Source organism: Lepidochelys kempii, chromosome 17 (assembly GCF_965140285.1).
Source record: "Lepidochelys kempii isolate rLepKem1 chromosome 17, rLepKem1.hap1, whole genome shotgun sequence".
Lineage (NCBI taxonomy): Eukaryota > Metazoa > Chordata > Testudines > Cheloniidae > Lepidochelys > Lepidochelys kempii.
The window spans coordinates 16,687,318-16,715,248 of NC_136396.1; the positions used below are offsets into that span (position 1 = coordinate 16,687,318).

Genomic DNA, 27,931 nt, shown 5'->3' on the forward strand with positions numbered 1-27,931 from the left:
GCATTGCCAACCCTCCAGGATTGTCCTGGAGTCTCCAGCAACTAAAGATTAATCTTTAATTAAAGATTGTGTCATGTGAGGAAAACTCCAGGAATACATCCAACTAAAACTGGCAACCCTAGAAATCATTGTAGCGAAGCCAGCAGGGCTCTGTGAAGGCACCATATTTGTCCTGATTGCAAGAGAAGGGCTGAAATTGGTCACCGAGGGAGTTCATAAACCTCATCTATAAAACACATGCTTCTGTCTGAGAGGCTGGTGTAAGTAGAAGGTCATCCCCCCCCCCCACAACCTCTCCGCCCCCCACACCACCATTTTAGATTATGGTTATGAAAGCCACTTGTATAACCCGCCCTGCTTGTAAATAAAATGTGAAGAATCAAGATGGTTTGGTGATTTGCTGGAGTAAAAAAATCAAATGGTTGGCTGATTGAAAAGCGTCACTCCAGGAATTAAAGCACGCATACTAAGCCTACGTGTAACAAGAGGAATACTTTATTGGTGCAGGAGTTCGGGTATACTACCACGGCAAAGCGCTCCTGGTGTGGATGCAGCTATGCCAGGAGAACCGCTCTTTGTACTGATATAGTAAAATCACCCCGCCCCGACAGAAATACACGGCACTGGTAAAAGCACTGGTTTGCTGGTGTAACTGTCCATGCCGGAGACTTCTGCCAGCACCACTCTGTGGGTCGGCGATCACACCCCTGACTGACAGAGCTATGCTGGCAGAAGCCTGTAGCATAGACAAATCCTTGCTAAACAGAGGCAGTACTCACGCCAACTCAGTAGCTTCTAATAGTTCCAGAGAAAGACCCTTCCCTTTTTCCCTCATCTATACTAGCTATTTCCCCAAAAATTCTAACCGATTTTAAAAACTATCAAAGCCCTAGGATAGGCCAGGCTCCAGCAACTGTGTTTATAACCGGTTTGTAGTTAAGCCTTCAAACCAGTTACAGAAAGCGATCTGCCTGCCAGAACTTCGTCCACACCACTTCTAAAATCAGTTTGAGCTTTAGGGAAAGTCTCAGCAGCAAAGATAAGGCCTTACTGTGTATTTGTGCAGCACCCGACACAAGGGGGCCCCAATCCCGACTGACGCCTCTGGGCATTACTGTGACACAAATAGCAACACTGTCAAGGAAAACAGACTAAATTCAGCTCACAGTTCCCAAATGGAAACCAAAGGAGTTGCAGCCACTTAAACTAGAGCTGCATTTTGCTCACGTGTTTTCCAGATAGCCCTGGACAGATGTTCAAGTAGACCCAAGTATTTTGTGCCAAGAGAGGAATAGATACATGTTAGCTGTAGATGGAACAATACAGATAAATAGTCCCTTCCAACCCTCCATTTTTATGATTCTATAAACATTTGAACTGGTACATTATTACTTTCACACAGATTTTTACCTAACGGATTCTGACGGATTGCATGACAATCATGTGATTTGCTGTTTTGTTTTGTGTTTTTAAGTAGGCAACCACTCCCCACCCTCCCAATCCACCCATGCTACCTCCTCTTGGAAAAAGAGCTGCCTGAATCTACACGTATGTCAAAGGGTACAAAGAAATAAATAACCTGCTCCTGACATTGCACGCCATTTGGATGTATGTTCAATATGCCCACCGTCATTGTCTCTCTCCATCTATATGCCGATACGTAACCAATTCAGGTGAAACACAACAGGTTAATGCTTTTGTGGCCCTTTATCTTTTCAAAGCTCTCCACACACCTTAGCTCATCCTGCAAAGTTTATTTTGCACAAAAGCCCTGAAATTGTAAACTTTGTAGAAATATACAGGAAAACCCCCTGCCTGAATTCATATGACGCTTTGTGTCCCCAATCTAGCAGTCAAAGGTGTAAGTATAAACAAGATCCAATGGCTTAAAGGTGAAGATAGACAAAAAGGAAAAAAGGGGCAACTTTGTAACAGTGAGGTAATTATTCACTGTAGCAATTTACCGAGGGTTGTGAAGAATTCTCTATCACCGGAAATTTTAAAATCAAGATGGGATGGTTTTTCTAAAAAATATGCTCTAGTACAAGCAGGAATTAATCAAGGAAGTCCTAGGGCCTGTGTAATACAGGAGGTCAAACTAGATTATCACAATGATCCCTTGTAGTTTTACAATCTGTTAATCTTATGTTTTGAGCATCAGGATTAAATTCAGAGCTAGGCAAAATAAAGAGGAGACAATGGCTCTTCATCTCAGATTTACAATGTCAAGGCCACAATCCTGCAATGCGCAGGTGAATCCTGTCACCATCACAATGCCCCACGAAAGTCAATGGGGAACCATCCTCTGCCCACTTAGATCCCATTGAAGGATCAGGGCTAAAGGGCCTGATCCTGAAAGCAACTGATTGTTGAGGAGCGTTTGCTGTCGTTTAACCCCAGTGAAGTTGACGAGAGTAAGCACGGCACTGGTAGCAAGTGTTTGCAAAGTGGTTTCAAAGAATTAGAACAATTTCCCACAAAAGGAACCCAGCATTGTATGTCAAATACATATTGTGGATGTCAGAGTCGTGGAATGGTTCAAGCAAGAATAAATTGACATAGCAAAGGACAGAGCAAATGTAGAAGCTGCATAGAAAGAGTTAAGGAATCAGACAGCAGGTGAAATAAAACAGAATGACAAGGAGCCTCCAGTTATCAACTAGTTAATTCCTTAGAATCTTGTAAAGTGTGTTGACAGCCTCAGAAGATGCTAAGGAAAAGTCTATCACCTTCTGCATTGGAGATTGCACTCACATCAGAAAATAGCTGATAACTACCCATTACTTGTCAAGACACAGGCAACACTGAAGCCATGCTGTATGGTTAGTCCTCACCACAGCTCCTGGGAGGGACTCAGCGTTCGGAATGGCACATAGAAGTATTTTATTCCATATATGCGCTCATATTAACTTCTATGAGACAGAGAATGTGTCACAAAATTCTCTGATTATCCCAGATTTTGCTAACCTCCTGGGGCATAGCTCAATGAACCTAGATCTCAAGAACACTTTACACCGGTCCTGATCTTAAGAACGACTTGGCACGAAGAGGGTTTTATTTTTTTCTAACCAGAACTGGTAGATATTTCAAGGCATCCGATTGCAGGAAAATTCAAACACACACAAGCCATGAAACAGGAGGAAACCCCAGTAAGTGTAATTACAGCTCAGAGCTTTCATAGGGCTGGACTTCTGTGGGGGGGAAACATGGCAGACAGCTGGAGCCCTGAAGTCAACAGTCGTACGCAGGAAGCTATGGCCCGATTGCTGGAGAGGACAGCTAGATAAGCCTAGCACATAACTTATACACAGGATCCTGCAAAACCTAGGGCTCACTGCAGATTTTATATTATAAAGGGCATAATAAAAATAAACAGCCAGGATCAAACAGCAGGAAGACAGGGAAGGGATGTAAAACCACTTTTACGGTCTGACTCAAAAGCAGTGGAAGAGCCGGTAGGAGTCTAAAGAAAAGGAGTACTTGTGGCACCTTAGAGACTAACCAATTTATTTGAGCATAAGCTTTCGTGAGCTACAGCTCACTTCATGGGATGCAAAGCTTATGCTCAAATAAATTGGTTAGTCTCTAAGGTGCCACAAGTACTCCTTTTCTTTTTGCGAATACAGACTAACATGGCTGCTACTCTGAAACCTGTCATTATGGTAGGAGTCTAATGGCCTTTGGAGCAGGCTCTTAGTGTGAGTAAAATGCTGCAGGGGAAAATATATTTTGGTACCTTCTTTGCATGGTGAGGCCCATCAGCTAATTTATGTACATTCCACCTGAACCCCCACCACATAGAGCGACACACAACAGAATGACAGTGGCCCAGATGCAGTTCTTCTTGACACGGATAATCCAAAGCTCCAAATGCCCTCCCAAAATCATTGCTGAATTAGGGCCGATCCAAAGCTCAGTGAAGTCAATGGGAAGACTCCCACCGACTGCAGTGGACTCTGGAGCAAGCCGTACCCACTCCCAGCCAAACCCCCTTCTCTACCCATCTCACCTGTAGCATCAGCCAGTTCTTTGCAGCTTCCCCATTCTTCTCTATCTCCCCTCACGGAAGCAACCAGCAATACTGGAACAGGTTCCTCATGGGGACTGTAAGCAGGTCTCTGGTTTCCTGTCACCATCTGAATCACTAAACCCGACATCCGTTGCTGTGCTGGACAACCCCCTTTGGCTGATAAAGAAATCAACACACATTTTGACACACACTCATCTCAGCTGGCTCTCACTCAAACAGTTCATTTTGGGTTTTGTTGGGCGGTGGGGGGAAGAGACTCAAACAAACCACACTAAATACACCTATTGCTAGAGCTTGTTTCTACACTGAAATAGTGCTGCAAAAATTGTCTTTTGCTCCTAAACAAATCAGTGCCAGCAAATTATTACTCCTCGGTCAGCGAGTCAGTACCAGGAATTAATAGCTACACAATTCACTACAATTGTTATTATTCGTATTACAAATAGCATCTAGAAGCCCCAGTTGAGTTCAGGGCCCCAGCCTGCTGGCTGCTGTTTACACACATAGGAAGAGACAGTCCCTGCCTCAAAGAACCACCGGTCATCCCCATTTTACATATGGGTATACAGAGGCCCAGAACAATTGCCCAAGACCTAAGTTGCCTTCTAGTGCCTTTACCACATCCCTCCCTCCCAGCTTCAGCACACTTTCCAGATTGAAAGCCTGCAATTAGATCACAGTCATAGTTTATTCCATTGAACTTTTCTACAATGCTTGAAGAATTGTTCTGGGTTTTTTGTTTTTTTGAAGATAGTGGTTAATGGGGAATGGGTATGGCAATGGGGATAGACTTATGACAGGGAATTTACTTAGTGGCTCAGAACTTTTCCAAGAAAGCAGATTTTCGTGTTTCAGGAACAAAGTGTGCGCATAAATATAAAAACCCACAAAAACCATGCACACTGGATATACCATGTTGTAAAGCACCTTCCATTGCTGTACGGTATCTCCCAAATATGCAGCTGTGTTTGTATTATATGTGCTTTAATAATTACGCACCTACTGGATGTTTTTCAGCAGACGGAGGGGTTTATTAAGCTTGACATTGAACAGTAATGGCACATAGTATCTGTTGTAACAACCAGGGATTTAGAGTAGCAGCCGTGTGAGTCTGTATTCGCAAAAAGAAAAGGAGTACTTGTGCCACCTTAGAGACTAACCAATTTATTTGAGCATAAGCTTTCGTGAGCTACAGCTCACTTCATCGGATGCATTCCAGGGATTTGTGCACACATTCAGCAGAAGGTGGCATTTTTCTATCACAATACCTTATTGAACCAGCTCCCCAGTTTTGGGTCAGGAACGCCATTAGCCAGGTTAACATCAGAAAAAATAGAACTACATTAGCAAATACACGTGTATGTGTCATGGAGTGTGGGGGAGTCAGGGCCCTGCACCCCCCACTTCCGGCAATTCACCGTGACTCTCGGCCAGCCAGTAAAACAGAAGGTTTATTGGACAACAGGAACACAGTCTAAAACAGAGCTTGTAGGTACAGAAAACAGGACCCCTCAGTCAGATCCATCTTGGGGGGGGTGGGGAGCCCAGACCCAGGTTCTGCCCCTTCTCCCCACCCCATCTTCCCAGCCAGCTCCAAACTGAAACTCCCTCCACCGGCCTTTATCTCTTTCCCTGGCAAGGAGGCCACCTGATCTCTTTGTTCTCCAACACCTTCAGTTTGCACCTTGCAGGGGAGAGGCCCAGGCCAACAGTTGCCAGGAGACAGGGTGTTGGCCATTCTCTATGCAGACAGCATCACACCTGTCCTCTAGGGCTCTGCAACAATCACACCACCTAGATACTTAAGAAATGCATAGGGGAAACTGAGGCACACACAGCATTCAGAGAAAACATTAAGAACATTACCACTTTGTCAGTATGTACATGTGCAAATATATTTAAGTCTATATGTAACTCTGATCTTGGGACGAAAAGTAATTTTTTTCCATGTCTTTCAAAATAGCTACTATGCAAAATCCAGATTTGTGGAAGGCTACATTGGAAGCAGTATGCATGTTTGTAGATAAAGCGCCCTAGGAGCAGGGCATGGAATGGAGCATCGGTCTGCTTATTTATTATTTGATTATGCTCCGTTCTATTACGGGGATGGTACTGTGACCCTTCCCAAGGGTACCCGGGGCACCTCACTACCACCCGTCCTTAGCGCGAGGGAGCCTTGTCTGTGCCTGCCGGGGCTCAGCTCCAACTCTCCCAGCCACAAGCAGCACGAGCCCCCCGACCTCAGCCCACATGGGCTTTGCCATCCCTCATGCACGTTAGCGACAGACATACTCCAACTCCAGCGTCCTCCCAGCGGCCCCCTGCAGAGTCCACCTCCCGGTCCACTAAATACCCACAGCATTACCAGACCCGCTGTTCCCAAGGAAACAATCACCGCAGCTTAGTTACACCTTTGAACACAGCTCCACCTAATGCCATGCTTCGATTTGTTTGCAGAGAAAGCAAGGATACGTTTATTTAAAAAGAACAGAGATTTATAGGATAGCAAACAAACATTGGCAAACAGTGCTACATAGAAAATCAAATCACAACATGCATTCTAGTGCCTAAACTTGACTAACAAGATGCCCCCTCTTGTCTAATAAGGCACTGTTTACCCAAAGTCCTTCTTGCAGCATTTTTCAACCAGGATGGCTGCTATCCTATTTCATAAGGCAAAGCCTGGCGGGAGCTTGTCTTCCCAGAAGGATGCCCAGGTGTCTCTCTGCACCCCTAGATATATTAGACCAGTCCCTTGTTCTATAAAACAGAGTACCTCCTCTGTTTACGTATTTCTTCTGAAATGTCACCATCTCTTCATTTAACTCACTAAGCTAATAGACTTCTGTGTAAGACACACAATACACAATGATCAGCTAAGAATATAAGCATCTCACCTTCTGTCTGGAGGACTCTCCAGGCATGCTACAGGTCACCTGCCTTTAACTACAAGGCCTTAAAAACATAATTTCCAATATATCTACAGATCTCCTTACATATAATCCACATATACCTTGTGCAAAGGTCATGATGATCAGTGTGACATAGGCTTTCAGAAATCTTCACTATCAAACCCAGGGATCCCTGGGACCCTTATGCACCCCTGTGGATCTGCCTGTTGGCATTAAGATACTAACTGAGGTTATTTACCCTAGTGCATAATTTTGGATGTGGTTTTGAGTAATAGCAGGGCAGCTAGAACTTTGGATATTTTTCTTCCAAAATAAAATAAGGATTTTAATCAGAGCACTTAGCTATCGATCAGTTTATTAGGTGTTTTCCAGCGATTTTTCTCAAAAATATAGAATATTAGCTGTGCATTGCTATTTAATCTTAAACAACCTATTTCTAGTCCCCATTATTACAGGCCTGGTAAACACTGAATGGAGAGAAGTGAAGAAGTTATTTTACAAGTGTAGTCACCCAATAGCTATATGTTCTATAATTAGAATGAAGATCATGGCTAGTTTTCTGTCTTCTTCAATATTAAAAGCAGAAGTGTTTAATTCCATTTGTTGCTCCATTCACATTATGACTGTACGTGACAAGGAGAGATGACTTTTTTCTTCTTCTTTTTGGTAGTTGGCACACCCTTCTGTGGTCATGATGTAGGTGTTCTTTATACCAGCATCCCCCTTTTCCACTAGTTTGCAGCTTGTGTGGCCATTTTCAGGTGGATAGCATAGGTTTGAAATGCCATTGCAATGGAATGCCAATGTTTTACAACCACACTACCCAGAAGTAAATGACAACAGAAGGTTCCGTGGTGAAACAGACACTTGCTGGATTCAAGTGGCATGCATTTCCCCCAGTACTACAGGTAGACTTTTCCCTTGCTACACTGCTTTTAGTTTTAAATACTGAGCCATTTTCTTAATTTCTAACTAACTTAATTATTTCAACAGTAGGGTCAGGTATAAAAGCAGACTATTTACCAACCATGACAGCTGCACCTAAGAGGCTAGTTTGCACAGTTGGAAGGTTCCAAGATGCTGTCTCCTCTAGTGTTCAGGTTTCAGAGTAGCAGCCATGTTAGTCTGTATCTGCAAAAAGAAAAGGAGTACTTGTGGCACCTTAGAGACTAAAATTTATTTGAGCATTAGTGTTCAGCTACTTCTAGCCATTTGGACTTTGACTTGTGAAGAACCCAGGTGCCTTTAAAAGCAACTGGAAATGAGATGACAGCCTGGCTGCAATAAGGGAATAGGAAAGATGAGGCCTTGGCTTGTTCAAATATCCTACTCATCAGGACAGAGCACACACTCAAAGCAGGAGAGAAGCTAGCTGAATACTCCAGTCTTTGTAATACAAGACAAGGTTTGGGGAGGGCTGGCAGCCTTCTTCCTGCCTGAGAGGAAGTTCGTGAATGGTTATTCTCTGGTGATATTTGAAGCTGCAAGACCAGTTAGTTTTTTTTTTCCCCCCCTTCTCTCTCTCTCACACACTCACAGTCCCACTGATTTGAGTTACGGGTACAAAGGAGGGGTGATTTAGCCGCATGCTGTCACCTGTGGCAATAAATTACTTCAGCTACGTTTATACTCGAAGCTGAGGGTGTGATTCCCAGCTCAAGCAGATCTACTTACGCTACCTCTCAAGTCAAAAGTGGGTAGCCAGCCCCAGTAGAAGGGTCGGTGGCGAGCAGCGGCACAGGTTAGCAGCCCAAAGCGTGTACCCACGGTATCCGGATGGGTTTGTTCTCAGGGTGGCTAGCCTGTGCTGCGGCTCGCCAGGCCTCATGCTACCGCAGCAACACTTCTTGTTGTCGTGGGCGAGCTCGCTGAAAGCTAGAGCAAGTCAGGTCTATTTGAGCTAGGAAGCACAGCCCTCCTCACACCGTAGACCCAGCGTCAGATGCCAGCTGAGACTCCATTACGCTTTTAAAAACGTATCCGTTTCAGGTTTTTCTAGGCAAGTTTATACAGGTTGCTCCTTTGGGCCACTGCTGCCTTGTACACAGTGCTCCACGTACCAGTTCACATCACCTCTGTATTCTAAGAAACTATTGACGTGGGGAGACTTCTAGAGGCACTCATCGGACGTAGGCACCCAACTTGTATTTGGGCCATTGAAAATGCACCCTCTATGGGGTGGGAGAGCTAAATGATTCAAGTGTGAAGGATTTTAATTTGCAACCACCTTGCCTTGGAAGGTTGGCCGACACCCCTAATATGCCATATAGAAAGAGGAATGACAGATCAAAGTCTCTAGCACAATTAGCTTGGAACAGAGGTTACAACTGCACAGGCCTCAGCTAAAGAAGAGAGAACATTTCCCAGTCCACCCTTCTCACTGCCTTAATGCTATAGGTCTGACCTTACCGTGGCTGTAACTGAAAGTGGCTGAAGATGTATGCTATGCTACCACCCAGTGGAAAGAAGACCTAAGTACAAAATAAAGACTGTAGCAGGCCTTTATAGGAGCTGAGTAGCAATTTGACATGAAAATTTATCCTGGCACATAATTTTAACCTTCCACCTTATACTTACAAAGGCTACTGTACACCACTTAATGTCAGGATGAATCTGGCAAAGGGTATTCTCATGCTAGTGTTCACTTTTTATGGTCAAGACAATCATTTCTAAATTGGAACACAACCCTACCAAGGGTAGAATGCTTTATTTGATTGTTTACAGCAATACAAGTTACACATTTGTTACAGTAGAGATATTATTGCAGGAATTTATAGAAATACTTACTGATTTTGGTTAAATTTAGAATAAAGAGGCAGCTCTTGGGAGCAAGGTGTGCACAAGTCATCCAGTCTCAGATACCACTCTGGACACTAACCTGGCTGAAAACCAGTAGGTAGAAACAACTTGACATTACTACATGTGGCAAAGATAGCAAAATTAAACACCAACCCTAAAGTCTTACGTAAGAGCTTGTGGGTTTCCAAGTAGCACATATGTTTCTTTAACAGGGCTTAAAACTAACTCCTCAAGCCCACGGAGATTGTTTTGCTTGGAGTAGAACAAAAGTACCAGGGAAGCCAATATTACAAGTTTTAACTTGCAGCTGAGAATGCAGTGTTAACAGAAGGTGAGTGGACCTGGCTGCATAAAAGTCAACGTATCCCTCAAACACTTTAGACATATGGGCTTATGTAAATATCTGTGTGTAAAATTGAAATTTTTCTTTTTTGTTAATAGTCTACAGTTTAGACTAGAATTCTCCAAATTGTGGGACGCACAGAGGACCCCCAGCCTCAGCCCCTGACCCCCTGCTGGAGCTGCAGCCCCACTCTCAGCCCTGACTCTTGGGGAGGGGGGGGCGGCACGCAAGCTGTGCAGACAGGGCAAAGGGGTTGTGACCCTGAAAAGTTCAGGGACCACTAGTTTAGACCCACTGACAATTGATTACACCATGATCATATACAACACTGGGACCAGTACTGCATTCCTTATAAACCCATATACTTCCTCTTTAAATCAACAGTTTTGGGAAGACAACAGAAATGCAGTGCCTGGCCCTTTATGAGTGGGACAATTCTAAGCAACGCAAGTATAGCAAGGTACAAGAACCATGGGGGAACAGAATACCAAGGCCAATTAGAAAGACCTGGAGTATTGTTGTAAGGACAGCAATATTACTACATATAAGCCAGGCCTTGTCAAGCTCCTAGTGTTAAAGGATTAAATTACTGCTGATGTGAGAGTCAGTGTATACTTCTACATTGTTTCAAATGCCTCTCCCAGCTCAAGTCCTCTGCCTATGGAAGTACTTTGCTTTAAAAATAAGCTGCTGAACATGTAGTTTGTCATGTGGAGCCAATTATCACTAGCCAGAAAGGACAATGTAAGGTGGTACAAAATACAGAGGCTTTCAGTCATCTGGAGTAAAATACAGATCTTTGAGTCCCTATAACCCTGGGTAAATGGTATGTAATGTGTGGGATTTAGCCACCAGCTGATAAGAGGTTGATTACTACAAATCACTGCAAATTTAGCGGTCTTAAGAGTGAAAAGTAATCTGGTGTCCAAGTACACAAAGGAAATTTCTAAGAATTAAATACAAACATTAGTACTTTATATTCAGAATTTAAATCTCAAAAGCTGAGACCAACTGAATGCTTTTGGGTACCACCAAAATTATACTTAATTCTACATTAGCTGAACATATACACAAATATTCTTCATAAAACTACCCTGGTGCACCACCACTACCTACAGTTAGCTAACAAATGAAAGGCATGTTATCTCCAGCACACTAAAACACCAGCAAGACACAAAAAGCTGGATGTCCAGGACCTGGCAAATGTGGCCTTGAAAGGACACCATGTCCTGTGATAAGTCAGTAATCACCAAGTAGAACAAACTGATGGTTTCTCCTTTTGTAAAAAGAAAAGGAGAACTTAGTTAAGCTCAGTCCATGCCATGGGATGCATGCTGTTAAACCCCAGGACGACGACTGGTGGGCCTGCATCAGAAGATACATTTGATACCTGATTTATCTGGATATTCAGGTTTGTCACTGTGATCCAGCCCAACAGCAGGATATTTAAATTTAGTTTCAGTCATAAATTATGTTTCCGTAATGTTTAGTTAGGAGATATTTAATGTATTCTAGTTTTCCAACATTGAAGTTTACTTCCAATTCTGAAGAATATTTCACTAGGTTGAAGACCTCAAATCCCCTGCCTGGTGACTGACAGGTTCATCCTGCCTCTTGAATTACAGAGCAGAGGAGTAGTAAGCCTGGACACTCGGAGAAACCAAGTATCAAGTTTATCTCCGAGACTAATGTGTATTTTTACAATGCTGTTACAAGCTGCACCGAAGGAATCTTGTGTCTCAGAAATATGCATTAAAAGAACACTAGCACAGATCCATTGGTGAAGAGGGACTATTTGCAGTCTCAGAAAAACAGGTTGCGTTCAACTTAATGTGATTAGTACATTGTACTTAGTTTAAAAAGCCCATGCGAAGTGTAAAATAAAACAGAATGGTATTTTTCAGTACAATTTAGATGCTCTTATGTAATATTTCCAGATTTCCCACACAAAAAAGCCTTAAAAGTACAGTAAATCCTTGTTTTCACAGGCACCTAAGAACTTCAACTCCTACTGCGGGTTTCAGTTATGCTACTAGGATTCTCAGAACACCAAGTCTCTCATGTTTCCCACTTTCTGCTAAAGATATGTATTTGAAATGCTTCTGTATTTTTAACCAGTCTCCAAGAAAACCTATTGCAATGTTAGAACAATGCAAACTACCCCATAAAAACAAGCACATACATTTTTCATTTAAAAAATGTCATGTTACAGAACAGGCTTCTTTATGAGGAAGCCATCACGCCCAAGGCTGCTTAAGCTTATAAGCAGTTTCCCAAGTCTTGCCCAGCTACCTTATATCTCACTGCAGAGAGAAAAAGACCTCCCAATGGAGTACTGACCTGTGTGAGAAGACCTGTGTGTCCTATCAGGTAAGATAAATTCTAGAAACAGTTCAGAGATCTGTTCACTTAAGGCTGTTAACTTGTTCCACTTTAATAAAATGCTCTGCAAGAGGAGCAGAACTAAACTTCTAATTTAAAATGAATAAAACCAAGAGACAAACTTTTAGAAGAACTGCAGCTTTCACTTCTGCATCTGTCAAGCAGCCCAAGGCAGAGAAAGAAAATTAGGATTGTTTTATTCAAAATGACCTTAAACACAAGTATTTTTACTGTATTTACAAACTAATTGATCAGTTTTATGCCATTCTTATAAGCTCCCAATGCTTTATTAAACACTCTCTCTCCACTTAAAATGTTCCTTTGCTACTATAAGATACACCCCATTGTGCATGAACATCTAATCTGATAGCTTCCCTATTTTAAATGGACTGACCAAAACTTTAGAATTAAATGCAATATTGCAGAGGGCTAAAAAACTGTAGCAGACTCAGAAATAAAGAGGAGCATTAAATATTACTTAATGTTTTCTTTTATTTAAAAGATCATCACAAAATACCATATTCATAAATTTACTTTCTGTTATGAAGCAGAATGTGTTAAGTGTTTGGAATTCCTTTTTTACATTTAAAAGTCAACTTTATTGAGTAGAAGTGAGTTTATATGGGAGTTTGTTCTTAAAATCTTTTCCACATTGAAGATGCAAATAAGTCGTTGGCTATTATTGGTTTGGAATACAACCACACAAATGCATGTCTTCGTCTTAAATTAAGTATTAGTGTTAGACAAATGGTTCTTATCTCAGAAGCAGATTAAGTGACAGACAGAAGGAAGGAAAGAAGGATTGTTCCGTAAATTGCTGAGACTCTGATGTTAACAAGGCAACAGTAAGGAAAAAATCCAGTACTATCAGTGAATTTGGTACTTCCAAAACTCTTGGCCTCTTGCAGGTACTCTGGTAAACTGGTTGCTTGATACCTGAAAATTCTCAGCAGTGGTGTTTGGGACCCAAGAGTTCTTTTCATGCACTGGATAAGTCTTCACTTAATATTTTTTATAGAGTGTTACAGCTCAAAGTTTTTATAACACTGCAACTATTCAGTAGGTCCTTCCCCACACTCTTCCATCAAAACTGGTAACAAAATAATTCATATTCAAAGAGATGCAGCTATTACCACCTATCTATCTGAATCTCTATGCAGTACAAAGCAGAATTTATGGAGTTAAATGAAAGTAAAGAATTTAAATCCTGTTCATTTTAGAGACTAATCTGTCAGCTCTACACCAATGGGCAAAGATATATAGGGGCTGAAGGCAAAAAGAGTGGCAAATTATACACTCCTTAAACAAAACAAAAATAAAAAGTCAACTTTATTTGTAGAAACTTCATTTAAAAATTTACCAACCATGTAAAACTTAAAGAAATAGTAAGCAGAAAGAGCCAGCTAGCAGTAATGTGCTAGAACATGCACAGCTTTATAGCACCAATCTGCAGGTTCAAAAGAGTGTAGCATTTACCATTGGGGAGCTAAAGGTAGACAGCATGTTACAAAACCTAATGGCAGAAGCATCTTCCCATCTAGCATGCCTATTGAAATGAGTGCTCTATTTGTTCACGTAGACCGACAGCCACAGTGGTTTGGTGAAATCAATTACAAGGTATAGTCAGCCCAGAGGATTTCCTTGTGCACTATACACAGATATTTCAATGGAGACCTTTCTTCTCTTTTACTTCTATCTAGAAGGGATATTTTTCCTTACTGTTGGAAAGGAATCTAATTTGTTTTCTTAGTTATATGGAGCTCTATTGTTGTATATGGTAATCCTATTATTCATCATTGCATATGGTACCTAATTCTACATAGTCAGGGATGTATAGCTTACGGATTCTGTTCACCTTGCCAGGACTCTTCAGTTTACCTCTTTAGAGCCACAGCAATACAGAACAAAACATGCAGATCAGAAAAGGAGCACTGAGGACGTCAAAAGAAAATGATAATGGATAATAATTAAGTCTAACCTGTGCTTCTAAAGTAAAACAAACCCAGAAAAGAGAAAGTGCAAGCAGCACCTTAGTCTAGAGAGGATGCCACAATGGTGGAAGCAGCCACTGATTTACCTGCTAGAAACAGTGTGCTGCTTGGAAGGAAAAGCAGAGGAGGGAAAACTTAGCACAAAGCAGGCACTAGATACAGCAAAGCCAAGAACGTACTAAAAACCACTTGTTAACAGCTGACATGCATTCACAAGCTCTGTGTTTTGGGTTTCAAAGAAGACAAGCATCAGATGGCAGGAATGGTAACTGCAGGGTAGACATTCCGGCAGAGCTAGTCACTCTGTACTGTCTTGCTTATTCTCCTGCCCGCCCCAGCCCCTCCACTCCCATTCCCTCAGCCCCAAGCTCATTCTTGCTCTTTTGCTGTTTCCTCTCGGGGCTTGGCTCCACCGAAGATAGCAGAGTTAGGGTTGGCTACTTGATTGAGGGGAGTAGCAACTGTTCGAGGTTTGAGCTGAAGTCGGGGCCGCTGTGCTCTTTCCTCTGGAAAGAGAATATTTAAAGATGTTAAAGAGGGACGAAATGCTGAGCAACAATTTTGAAATGCTCAGCTATATTATATGCATCACTTTTGCAGAGCTATGCAGTTTACTTCGGGGACAAGAATAAAAATATTGCCTGTTTAGGGTGCTAGCTTTAAATTTGGAGTGAATGCTAAAGGTTAGCTTTACTGGAGATACTTAGTACAAAATATACAAGTTTTCCACCTTCTGTTGGCTCTCTGAAGTCCATGGAAGTCCCACGAAGGGGAGGTCCATCTCTAAAGCGACCAGTCCCACCACCCCCCATTGGGGGGGCGCCTGTTCGACGATCTCCACCAGGACGAGTTCCTCTATCCCGGCCTCCCAAGAAATCATCATCTTTGAAGCCTGAAGAAGGAAGATGTTGAGTTTTGAGAGCAAATTTTTGTCATACCTTCAAACTTAATGCATATCTGGATGACTTGATCGCTATGTAACTATCACTGCAGTTAGAACAAATACTGCAATGTGATTTTATGTAAAAGACAATTCATCTTGTCATTGAGAATCAAAGATCACTTCACAGACCTGAAGGAAGCCAAAACTAATTTTAGAAAAAAAACCCTAAAACTTCCACTTGAACTGGTAACATTACCATGTGGTTATCTTGACTCAGAGGCTATTTACCCACGTAGATATATATACCATGCTCACCAAAACATCAGGCGAGCTTTGGACATGAGTTCTTAACAGCAAGTGAAAGTATTGTTAAAATCACAACCACTATAATCTGGGAAGAGGGCTGAACATTACATCACTGAGCAGATCTAACACAGGCTTTCTGTTTAGAAGCACTTTGACTTTGCTAGCCACAGAAGTGGAGGCAGCTTTTGCATGGAGTATGTACAAGCTGTGTACGACGAAGAAAGGAATGAGGGAGCAGAGAAGCCTATATTTAGTACTATGAAAGCAAAGCCAGACAACAGTAATCTACTGATAGTGTGAAAGTGACTGCATGTCTCCAAAGACTAAAGTTCAAGAAACTAACTAAATAAATAATCAGCACTGGGGGAAAAACATCACTGGATCATTAAAGATGAGGTTTAGAGTACCTCCCTGTGATTTTTATATCAAAGAGAAGAGATCAGTAGAGAGAACCAGGAGAAGAGGAAATCACATCAGAAAAGGATTCTTGTACAAACACCACCTTTTGTAGTAGCAAATACTTCTGCCACGTTACCAGTGGAGCGTTCTCTCAGATTCATCAGGAATTAGGGAGTTTAGTATATCTCCCAATGCAGTGTTTCATAACTATCAGAATATCAAAGTTTATTTGGAAGCATATTAAGAGATCTTGCAGACGTTACCTGGGATTGAAAGCTATTTTGCCCCTATTATTAAATCTCTTGAATTAGAATGATAGGGTAGTCCCCTTCACCAGAGCAGAAATAGCAGTAAGGTTTACGGAAGACAAGTTTCAGACCAGTGTAGTGCCCCAAGAGACAGATGTTCTGTAACAACTAATTACAGTGACAGTTATTTAATGACTCGTAAGTATTTGGGTGCAGAAGAGTACCATTTGAAAGAGTATCATTTAAACTGTAATAAATTAACTGCATTATGAAATGCTTAGATATCAGACTTGCTGTGCATTTCTGTCAGATCAGCTTATTCAAGTAGTGCAAGTAAACTGTACTTTCATGAATAGGCTACCTTCTGATTGCGTTGATGGTTTTATCAGTGAATGGTCATCCATTCAACATCTAACTGGCTGGAACAGATTCCATTTCTTTCAAAAGGAAATTACTAGTGAAAGGCACAAGACTAAGACTTGGATATCAGAACTCTAGCTAGAGTACACTGTATGAGCAGTGGCATTACAAGACTCTCCTACTTCCCCTCAATATCATGCTCCTAATAGTATTATTTCCTCCAGGGTGAAGCTGAAGCAGGTTGTGCAGTTTGCATGTCCATTCAATTCTAAGCAGGGACTGACAACTGTCCATTTTGCAACATAACATCTCCCCACCAGAAAATGGATCCAATGCATCAACCCATTTCAGAGGGCAATCAACTGCTATCAGGTGGTTATAAATGATATCATCCAAGCAAGTAGGTGGGTTTTCTGGATGAAGAAAAGTTATCAACTTTTCAACATGAAAAATACATCCATTGTCACCTGCTATTTACAAGCTGTAATCTGAAGCTACTTGCAACTACATTACCAAAAAAAAGAAAAAAATAAAAGATTAAAAAAGTAGAAAATTCTGGAAAACAATTTTTAATCATTCAGACTTGACAATCTCTGTTGGAGAAGCAAATCATGATTGTTCAATGTATTTGAAAGAAAAGATGAGACCATACTCCCACCTGTAGCAAAAATAAACATCAACTTGTAAGCATCTTGTGAAAGTTAAATGCATCATTTTCTGCACAGGAAATACCTACTTCTGCTCCTATTCAGATGTGTACTCTGCTGATGAGTTTGTTTTTGTCACAGATTATGGGGCAACCCTCCAACTGTTCTCAATCATCAGGTTTTTAAAGGAAGCATCTATTTTGCAGATTCACACTGAACCACAGGCATCATTTTATCGCCTTTTCCAGAACTAATGTTACTCCATGCATCCTGCGAGCTTCCCTGTCCTTGCTATTGTCAAAGACAACGGAAACCTTCCATCTGGAAAGTTCTGCTATAACTCACCTCAGATGCCTAAGTGAGACTGGTTTACAAATATTACTTCTATAAATTTGATACTTAATCACCAGTTACAGGACCCATGTAGTAGGCATGTCAATTAATAGGCAGCATAAGAAATGCAGGAGTTTGTCAGTAAGAGTATATATACACTGATACCAGAACTGAAGTCATCTCTAGGTTCCCATCCACCTCCTCTTGACTCTCGAGGACCTCCTCCCATTCCTAGAAAGAAAACCATGTCACAATTGTGGTCAGCTCTAAAGCTATGCAAAAGAATGATTAATGGGGAAAAAAATCTGAATTCTAGTCCGTAAACTGCCAAATTAATCTGGTGCAAAACCCTTGTACAGTTTAATGAGGTCACAATGCTGCCTACTCCCATTAGATATACACAAAAACAGTTTCCAAAGTGAGAGCTTTCCAAGTGAACTAAGGAAGGGCTGATGACAAAGCCTCTCTAATGCAAAATCAACTAGGTAGAAATGTTTAAAATACTCTCCCTTAGATATCCAGCTCAGAGAAGCTGTGGTGAAGGAAGTCAGAACTCAAAATTTATCACAGGATGTTTGATGAATGTCATATTAAGCCTATACCTTCTCAAACTGACTTAGCCTGCTCATCTTTTATCCCATGAGAAAGCAAAGACGACCAGACTGCTGGACTAATGATTGTGGTTTCACTTCCTGGGCCAGGAGCAACAATGCATCCAGTTCTCGAGTAAGTTTATTTACTCCTCTAGACAACTAAGGAGCAGCAATGACTGGGCTAAACGGAAGTATGCATCATTTCTACTTTACATTAAATTTGAGTGGAAAATTTATCCATATGCCTGCTCTTCAGATGTCAGGTAGTTTTCACCCTACATGGTCACTATACAGCTATAATAAAAACCTGAACACATTTTAAAACTGCCATCTAAGTAAGAGAAAGTCACCTCTGTCATCAGGCCCGGCACCTTTTCTGAAGCCAAAGCCACCTTTGTCTTGTTTTCTGCCCTCTGCTATGTCCACTCGGAGTGGTCGGTCATTCAAGAGCTATTGAAAAGAAGAGGGGAGAGTCCTCTTAAGAATTTGCCAAATTGGATTGTCAAAGAACTCTAACATTCTGCCTGTCTTTACATTTAGGAACATAAATGGAGTTATACTTACTGCACCATCAAATGTCAAGGCTTCCTTAAGTGATTCCACCTCATCAAATTCTACATAACAAAATCCTGTACGAAAAATTAGAAATTAATAGAAGAGCTTCAGCAGTGGGAACACACATCAATACCTAGAAAGGTGAGGAGCAGGGATATGAAGAGTAATTCTGCTGTATATAACTAATAGATGGCATGCACATGTCAGACTACTTGCTTTTAATTTTGCAGGTTCTCATGATAGATTAAGTTTAATATTTCTCAGATTTTACAGTTAAGTAGACAGTTTTCAACCAGATCAATGAGTGAACAATTAGTTGTACCCAAATTTTCTAAGATTAACTGCAGCATCTGTTGGGCTGAAATCCTGATTATTTTAAATGCCAAAGTAACACTATTACCCAATTAATTTTAACATCACCTTAACACTACCATTCTGCTTGCCATTCTGTTTTTTGAAATCCTCTCCTTCCTGAAGTTACAAACTCTCTTCCTGCTCCAAACATCATTAGATTATATACAGGCTACCCACTCTGGCAGCTGTTGAGGGAGAAAGATGCCAATAGCTTAGTGGTGAAACAGGGGTGCCAGAATCTTTTTTTTTTTTAAAGCTGGTTGTCCTCATGAAATGCAACCCCCTTCTGCAGTTCATCCTTTTCCTGTAGTAACTAGAATTGAAACCCATTCAAGTTTTCCTAGGAGCAAGAAACTGAGTTGATCTAAGGACTGAGGATCAGTAGAATTTGTCTAGGTTTCATGGTACTTAAATATTGCAGAAGTCTCAGTTCTGTTCTCAGAAGACTGTCAGTTGCACAACTTGTTAAAAATATGCACAGTCTGAAAAAGTTTGCAAGGGAAATCCATGAGAATAATCCAAGTTCTAAAGTCCCTTGTGTTGGGCAGCAGAAACATTTACTCTTCTGGACCATATCACTTCAGTTTTCTGCAAATGAAGTTCCTGTCTCTCTCTGTTATTCATTTGAGAGAGGTTGTGTTCATTTGATTCATATTCACGTCAAGATGCCAATAGGTCCACAGAAAGTTATCAGCATGCATGAGAAGATTCATTCAAATTTGTCAGATTATTTACTTTAAAAATACGGATTAGAACCCTCAAAGATAAAGCATCTCTGCAAACCTAATGAGTCTCACCACCCTTTACTAACCATCTGTAGCTATGTAAGAAAAAAAAAAAAATCACACAAGTGCCCACCTTTAAATTTGTCTGTTTCTTTGTCTCTGACTAGTCGTACACTCCTTACACTGAGATCCTTAAAGATTGCATCTATGTCTCCTTGAACAGTGTTGAAGGGTAGATTTCCCACATATGCTGTGAAAGGGGGTTCTGTCGGCAGATCTTTCTGTTTACGAGAACCAGGGCCAGCACCACCACGAGACCTAATGAGAAACACAGAATTACAACTGACACTTGGACAACTTCCAGGGTGGTTAAGCAGTAGTAGTTACATTCTAATTATTGTTTGACTTGTAGTTTTTAGTCATTGAGATGATCCCAGCTCTTAAAACATTTGTTCCTTTCTATTTCTTTCAAAAGGTTAGGTAATATTAAACATGAATTTCCCAAGAGACATGAAAAGTCATCACTTTAGTGTAAGAAACACTGGTTAGCTCAAATACATTAACGTCAAACCAATAATAGCCATGGGGAATGAAATCTACCCCAAGAACTACAGTGCAAGCTTATGGACACTGCCCACCAGTACACTTCAAAACTGAGCAGAAGGGAGGGAACACTTTTAGGGGGTAGAGGGCTATGTTCCCTGTAAGCTGCATGGCTGTGCAACAGGCTGAGCAGGCAGGCCAGGAGAGACGGCCCTCCCTCGGCCTGCCCCAGGCCCACCAGAGCTGCCGCAGCCCAGCCGGGGAAAGGCATCTCTCACTCGGCCCCGAGCTGCTGCAGCAAGAGAGGAGCTGGGGGGGTCCTCTCTCCCCTCTGCAACCCTGTGCAGACTGCACCCCAAACCCCTCATCCCCAGCCTCATCACATAGCATGCATGCCCCATCCCAACCCTCTGCTCCAGCCCTGATCCCCCTCCCGCACCCCGAACTCCTCGTCCTCAGCCCCACCCCAGAGCCCGAACCCCCAGCCGGAGCCCTCATCCCCAAACCCTCTGCTCCAGCCCTGATCCCCCTCCTGCACCCCGAACTCCTCGTCCTCAGCCCCACCCCAGAGCCCGCACCCCCAGCTGGAGCCCTCATCCTCCAACCCTCTGCCTTAGCCCTGAGCCCCCTCCCGCACCCCGAACTCCTCATCCTCAGCCCCACCACAGAGCCCTCATCCCCCAACCCTAGCCCTCATCCCCCAACCCTCTGCCCTAGCCCATAGCCCCCTCCCGCACCCCAATCCCCTCATCTCCAGCCCCACCCCACAGCCCTCACCCCAACCTTCTGCCCCAGCCCATAGCCCCCTCCCACACTCCAAACCCTTCGGCCCCACCCCCACCACATGAATTTTGTTATGTGCACCACTGTGTCACACATCACCTTCATATTGGTGCACATAACAAAATCCATTCTGCGCATGGATATATAAAAAAAGAGGCAATACTGGTGAGGGGAAGTCTATCTGACTTCCACAGAGAATGCCCAAAGGGTTCAGATTAGTGCTTACTGGGGTGGACATCTTTGACACTTACACCTTCATTTTAGCATCTTTAAGTTTTTGCAGTATGGTCTTGGTTTTGTTTTTTAAACTGTTTAAGGTTATTTTTCAAAGGTCAGAACAAGATGCACCTGGGATATCACAAGCACCTGCTGCTGTCAAAGAAAATTAAATACTCAAAGGAATACGCAGTAATCAAGGAAAATCAAGCAATGGCTGAAAACTGAGGGGAGACACTGCATCTTTGATTATAGCAGTTTGCCCCTGTACTGTCAAATACAAGACTTACAGGAGTCAGTTATGTTCTGAATATAGAGTGTAGTTGAAAGCTTAATTAAGAGTGAGGTTTTCAAAGGCACCTAATTCCCTTAGGCACTCAAAGTCAACAGATGTGGGTACTCAGCTCCCTTATGCGCCTTTGAAAATCCCAACCTTAGACCAATAGATCAACTCAACTACCCCTTACCTATCATTTCTAGGCTACTGAAATTTTGACTGTTAATTCCAGTATGTTACTAGATTAAGCTGTACCAGTGTGAGATCCCCTTTGCACTGGTGAAGCTCATCTACATTGGGGGTTGCACTGTGGGCAGTTACACCAGTCTGAATTTCCTTAAGGTAGACAGGACTGGAGATTGGAGAAACATCCATTCAAACTACCTGTAAGAAAACAATTTTAATATCAGGTTCTTAGAAAACAAACTTTCCTCCACAGCTGTTTAGAACTTGGCTCTACTAAACTTTTTGTCAAGTCAACTGCATTTCTCTGTCCGGAAGCTATAAAGACATAAAACAGCCACCTAATATTACAAGTTTACTCTGCAACCGCCCAATAAACTCACTGAGATCATAAATAGGGTTTAGCATGATGGCCTAACGGTGACCTAATGTCAAAATTGTTATTTTCTAGGCAGTATTAAGACAACAGTTCTTGCAGGGGAAAGCTACAGGTGATGGAAAGAATCAATAGCATGGAGATTGCTCAAGACTTTTCTCTTTAGTGATGTTTATCAGAGAGCAGTGTACAGGCTACAAATTGATCGGTCTCACTGTAGGAGTAAAGGTACGCCAAACCATATTGGCCATTTCCCAAAAATGAATTTGGGAAAGAGGGAAAGGCAGAGGGAATAAGCAAAGAATACTAGATTTTCAAATGGTGTTCTCAATTTACTGGCATTCAAGATTTGGAATTTCAATATTTTTTTACTACACGATTCCTGAAACAAGAACACAGTTTAAATGAAAGTATAAACAAGTGCTGTTCCAGCAGTGTTCTTTCTACCTCCACATCAAGTTACTGGATTCTTTCGAACGTTGTCCTTTGCTCAGATGTCTGCTGCTACATGTGTAGTCTGCTTGTCAAACTGGCACTGGCTTCCAGTTGCCAAGTCACCGTCAAGTTCTCCCTTGATTTCATCTCTATAAATAAAAATGTTTGCACACTGCTGCCCACCCTATTTGAAGTTGGTAGTAATAGAGCTTATATTTGTTCAAAAACTACAAGCTTGTATTTGAAGTTTCACCATGTATGTTCTATTTGCCACCTCACTGACCTATTTCACCCTATACAAGTGAACTATGCAAATGAACTAAGATAGGCTACAAAAGAAAAGAGTGATTTACTTCCAACGCTTACAATTGGCAATACCGTTAAAACATGGTGTCCTTCGCAGGAATTTGTAACAACCTGCTTCCACTGGACAGGTCGTCTCCAACCTTTTTACGCACAAGATCACTTTTTAAATTTAAGATCAACCCAGGATCTACCCCGCCCCTTCCTCATGGCCCGGCCCCTTCCCCAAGGCCCAACTCTGATCACTGCTGTCCCCCGCCCTCCCTCTGTCGCTTTCTCTTCCCCACCCTCACTCACTTTCATTGGGCTAGGACAGGAGGATGACATGTGGGATGGGGTGCAGGCTCTGGACTGGGGCTGAGGGGTTCGGAGTGTGGGAGGGAGCTCTGGGCTCAGCCTGGGGCAGGTGGTTGGGGTGCAGGAGGCGGCTAGGGGTGCAAACTCTGGGCTGGAGAAGAGTGCTGGGGTATAAGAGGGGGTGAGGGGTGCAGGCTCTCGGAGGGAGTTTGGGTGCAGGAGGTGGCTCCAGGCTGGGGTAGGGGATTGGGGTGCAGGAGGGGGCGCGGGGTGCAGGCTCCATCTAGGAGGCGCTTACCACAGGCGGCTCCCGGTCGGTGGTGCAGTGGAGCTAATGCAGGCTCCCTGCCTGCCCTGGCCTCATGTCGCTCCCAGAAGCAGCTGGCATGTCTTTGCAGCCCCAGGGGACCATCCTTCCACAGGGCTGCAAGTGCCGCCCACGCAGCTCCCATGGGCCACAGTTCCCGGCCCATGGAAGCTGCGGAGTCAGTGATGGGGTGTGTGAGTGCGTGTGTGTAGGGCAGTGCCAGGGGCCGCAGAGACATGCCAGCCGCTTCTGGGAGTGGCATGAAGCCAGGGCAGGCAGGCAGCCTGCCTTAGCCCCGCTGCGCCACCGGACTTTTAGCGGCCGGAGATTGCGATCACCTGGCAGAGGCTCCAAGATCAACCAGTTGTTCGCGATCGACTGGTTCGTGACCACTGTACTAGGCTGTAGAGACTGCCAACTTGCCATGATGTGACATGACAAAGTTTATTTATCTGTATTGCAGTCATATCTAGACTTCCCAGTGACGGACCAAAGTGCCATTGTTCTAGGCTCTGAAGTAAAAAAGATCCTGCTCCAGAACAATTTACAATCTAAGTATAAGACAAGAAATTGTAGATGGATGCAACTGTAAGGGACAGAACACAGACAGTAAAACAGTACTTGTCACCAGGAGAGGCAGTGGTCTCAGAATACCAGCTGCCTACCTCTACTGATGAAAGTAAAATGTCAGAAGGATTTATTTGCCTTATATGAGAGAATTTTACCATCTAATAATCTGTACTTGAGAATCAGGTTTCAGATCTCTATTTGGTATTAGGTGAACAATGCTCTCCCTCTAAGTCAGTGATTTTCACACTTATTTGATCACATCCCTCCTTCGTGTCTGTAATAGTTTATGCCCTCGCCGTGCCACACAAGTACATATACTGATAAAAAAATGAACACGCAATTCTCACTAAATATTAAAAACAATAAGGCATTGATTCAAACAGAGCCTGCCCAGAATACCTTCTGCGCGCCGCCCCACCCCCCCCAGTTTGAGAAACTCTGCTCTAGGTCAACCACATATGATTTTGGATATACCTTATCAATACAGTAGCTATTATGTTTCAACTGATAATTCTGAAAAGTTTCTACAACAATTTTATATATGCTATTTTATAAAATGGGTAGAACGGTACAAGACATAATTTCTGAATTTAAGAAACTCGAATTGCACAGAATAAGATTTAACTTCATTTCCATTAATCCTTTGTTTCTATTAAAACAAAAACGCAAGGGAGACTGGAGTAAGGGGTACAGTGACCTGGTATGTTCATGCTCATCATATTCATGATGTCAAAGCCTTATGAGTCAGCAGTGACTAAACAGCCATTTTCACTGGGAAACTAGTAAAAGCTCTCAATTAGGCACAATTAAAGAGATGAAGAAATGTTTTAAAGTAGCACAACCATTTACAAAACTTTACTAAATTGAGAGTTCAATGTTTCAGGCACAAAAACAAGGCTGTATTAAAGAAAAAGTAATGTATTCCCTCAACCAAAGATTTATTTACTGATCTTCCAGGTATGTTTTTATATTCCAGCTTCATATGAAAAAGTGTCTAAGCAGACTAAGCTGTCCTTTGCTTAAGAGATACAGACTGTCCCTTCGTTTGTTAAATCTAATCTAGATTTTCATTTTTTTAGGCAAGAAACTTGTCCTGTCTCTAGAGAACCACAGGAGTGCATGGCCCTATGTTTATATTAACATAGCCCGTGAACTCCTCTTGTGTATTTCATATGACTCCTTCCCTCCAATTTTGTGCTTATCTGATTATTATGCTTACCGTATTTCAGCCATCTGAACACTATTTGAAACATCTGAGAAAGACGAACAGTGAAGTTGTTTTAACTTCATTTTCATTTCATGAGTTTTCTACAGAACCTTTGGATGTTTAACAAGGTTATATCATTAACTGGTAGTGGCAAGATATGATACAACAAATTCTGAGTTTTATTTTAAGTCATTGTCAAATAAGCTTCTAAACTAACATGGGCTAAAAAGTATTGCAATTGTACTGGAATTGCAAATAAGATGATGCTGTATACATCCTTCAAAAGATTACTGGTGTAGAAACACAAGAACACTTGATCAATCAGGCACAATGTTTAGCTTGCTTAATTTACAAACCTAGACATTCTCTTAAATATTTCTAAATAGCAGCTGCAGGGTTTTGTTTTGACTTTCTGTTTCTATTACTACACTATGCATTGCTTATTATTTGGACAAGGTGCTAGGACACAGGAACCAGAAATTGAAACTAATTAGCCAATTTTCACTGTGGACACTGACAGAAGGGAAAGAACTACACAGGTGTAGTGGAGAGTAAATCTGATATTTTAAACTGTTTTATTACATGGTATTAGAATCATAGAATATCAGGGTTGGAAGGGACCTCAGGAGGTCATCTAGTCCAACCCCCTGCTCAAAGCAGGACCAATCCCCAATTTTTGACCCAAATGGCCATCTCAAGGATTGAAATATTTTAACTAAGTTTTGTTTTACAAAATAAGATCGGAATACTCTTTTATACACATCTGTGGCCCAACCTAAGCAAGATGCATTTTAATGAAACCATCTGACCTGAATAAGCTGCACAACAGTGGAATGCCACCTGCTTCCTCCTGCAGTATGCAGTAGTAGACTATGCTATTATCCTAAAGGCAACAGAGCCACTTTATTTCAGACAAACTGAAAGAACCCGTTACCCCTCAGAAGGGCTTGGAGAAGATCCAGAGACAGAGCACAAGGTACTCCCGGGGAGTAAGGCAGCCCCTCGAGACAGCTTTACCACGAATGTCACCCTGCAGCCCCAACGCTTTGACTGACGCAACTCCCCCCCCCCCCCCCAAAAGGGCTCGCAGACTCGGGAATCAACTGCCGAGCCCTGAAGCCCCGAAATCTCAGCAGGCAACACGTAATCCGTGCGCCCGCCCCCCCCCCCCCCCCCCCCCGCGGCGAGGCCGCAAAGCCGCCCCACTCTCTCCCCGCCGCAGGCAGCGCAACGCTCCTCCCCCTCCGCACCGTCCCGACTCAGGCCCCACAAGACCCTCCCTCCCTCCCGGCCCGCCCGCGCCCGCCCGAGGCGCAGTCCCCCCCCCCACACGCACCTCGCCCTCCCCTCCCGGCTCCACCACCGGCTCGTCCCCGGCCGGGCGTCGCCCCCCCGCGCTCCGCCTTCCAGCTCCTCCCGGGCCCGACTATCGGGTCCCCCCCGCCCCGCCAGCCCACCGGGACCCTACGGCGCCGGCCCGCAGCAACTCGCCGCGCCCTGGGCCTCCTGCCCCCCAGCCCCCAACGCTGCCGGCCCGGCGGTTTCGCCCCCCAGCCAGGGCCGGTCCCGGCCCCAACGCTTCCCCTCAGCCCTGGCCCGGGGAAAGAGGGGGTGTCCCAACATTTCCCCATCCCGGCCCCAAGGCGGGGAAGCGCCGCCCCTTTTCCCCGCGCGCCCCGGGAGGGCTCCGCCCGCGGGGCCCGGGCCCCGGCCCCCTGCGCTCACCGGCCTCCGCCGAAGCTGCTGTAGGCCCGGTCGTCATAAGCATCAAAATCCGCCATCGCCGCCTCAGCCTCCACCCCGTGCGAGCGTGACAGGGCCGCGCCCGTAGGACCCCGCGCCACTTATATAGGGGGCCCGGCCCGGGCTGCCCTCGCCGCTGCCTGCGCCAAATCCCACCCCCGCTCTGCGGCAGCTGCCCGCTGTGCTGCCTGTCTAAAAAGTCACCCCCCCCCCCCACACACATCCCCAACGCACATGGGGCTGCTGCCCCTCCCCCCGCTTGTGTTAGCACCACAGGGACCAACGCAGCCACCCCTCCCCCAGCTAGTGGGGCTAGTGTGTTGCCTCCCCCAATTCCCAGGCTGTGTGCCCCATAGGGGTCAATGCAGCCTGCTAACGCCGCATGTCTGTGTATGGGCCTTGGGGTGCTCGCCCCCAGGCCTCCAGCTTGTATGTGGGCCAGGAGCGGTGGTTACTGCCTTTGTCATCAGACCCTGTGCCAGAACTGCCAGGGCTCGGGCCGTTATAGGGTGACCAGATGTCCCGATTTTATAGGAACAACGAGGAGTCCGGTGAGGCCTTAAAGACTAACAGCTTTATTTGGGCATAAGCTTTGGTGGGTAAAAAACCCACTTCTTCAGATGCAGATGTCTGGATACAGACTAACACAGCTACCCCTCTGATACGATTTTATAGGGACAGCCAGTCCCGATATTCGGGGCTTTTTCTTACATAGGTACCTCTTATCCCCCACTCCTTGTCCTGATTTTTCACGCTTGCTATCCGATCACCCTAGGCTGTTATCACAGGTATGTACTTGTAGAAACCAATAATGTGTAATTCATAGCAAGC

General features: G+C 43.6%; 2 protein-coding genes across 2 annotated transcripts in view; both read right to left on the reverse strand.

Annotated features, from left to right (window-relative positions):
* LAT2 (linker for activation of T cells family member 2) overlaps positions 1-4,183 on the reverse strand; it is a 32,989-nt gene extending 28,806 nt beyond the window's left edge. The window contains exon 1 of the mRNA XM_073315094.2: positions 4,010-4,183. Coding sequence (XP_073171195.2) covers positions 4,010-4,157 — 148 coding nt within the window. The 5' untranslated portion in view covers positions 4,158-4,183. The remainder of the gene's footprint in view (positions 1-4,009) is intronic.
* An 8,755-nt stretch (positions 4,184-12,938) lies between these two features.
* On the reverse strand, positions 12,939-27,199 carry EIF4H (eukaryotic translation initiation factor 4H). Its single transcript, XM_073316201.2, has 7 exons — positions 27,083-27,199; positions 19,994-20,178; positions 18,791-18,855; positions 18,577-18,676; positions 17,799-17,864; positions 15,188-15,349; positions 12,939-14,963 (listed from the first exon to the last, which is right to left on the reverse strand). The coding sequence occupies exons 1-7, from the start codon at positions 27,136-27,138 to the stop codon at positions 14,827-14,829; spliced, it is 771 nt and encodes a 256-aa protein (XP_073172302.1). The 5' UTR covers positions 27,139-27,199; the 3' UTR covers positions 12,939-14,826.
* Between the last annotated feature and the right edge of the window lie 732 nt (positions 27,200-27,931).

Bases quoted from the DNA above. Each gene is read 5' to 3' on its own strand.
- EIF4H (XM_073316201.2), bottom strand. From the start codon at position 27,138: ATGGCGGATTTTGATGCTTATGACGACCGGGCCTACAGCAGCTTCGGC. The intron at 17,865-18,576 runs GTGACTTTCTCT...TTTTCTTTCTAG, and splicing joins TGCCGGGCCTGATGACAGAG to GAATGGGAGGAGGTCCTCGA. The intron at 15,350-17,798 runs GTATCAGTGTAT...TTCCTTCTTCAG, and splicing joins TAGAGATGACTTCAGTTCTG to GCTTCAAAGATGATGATTTC.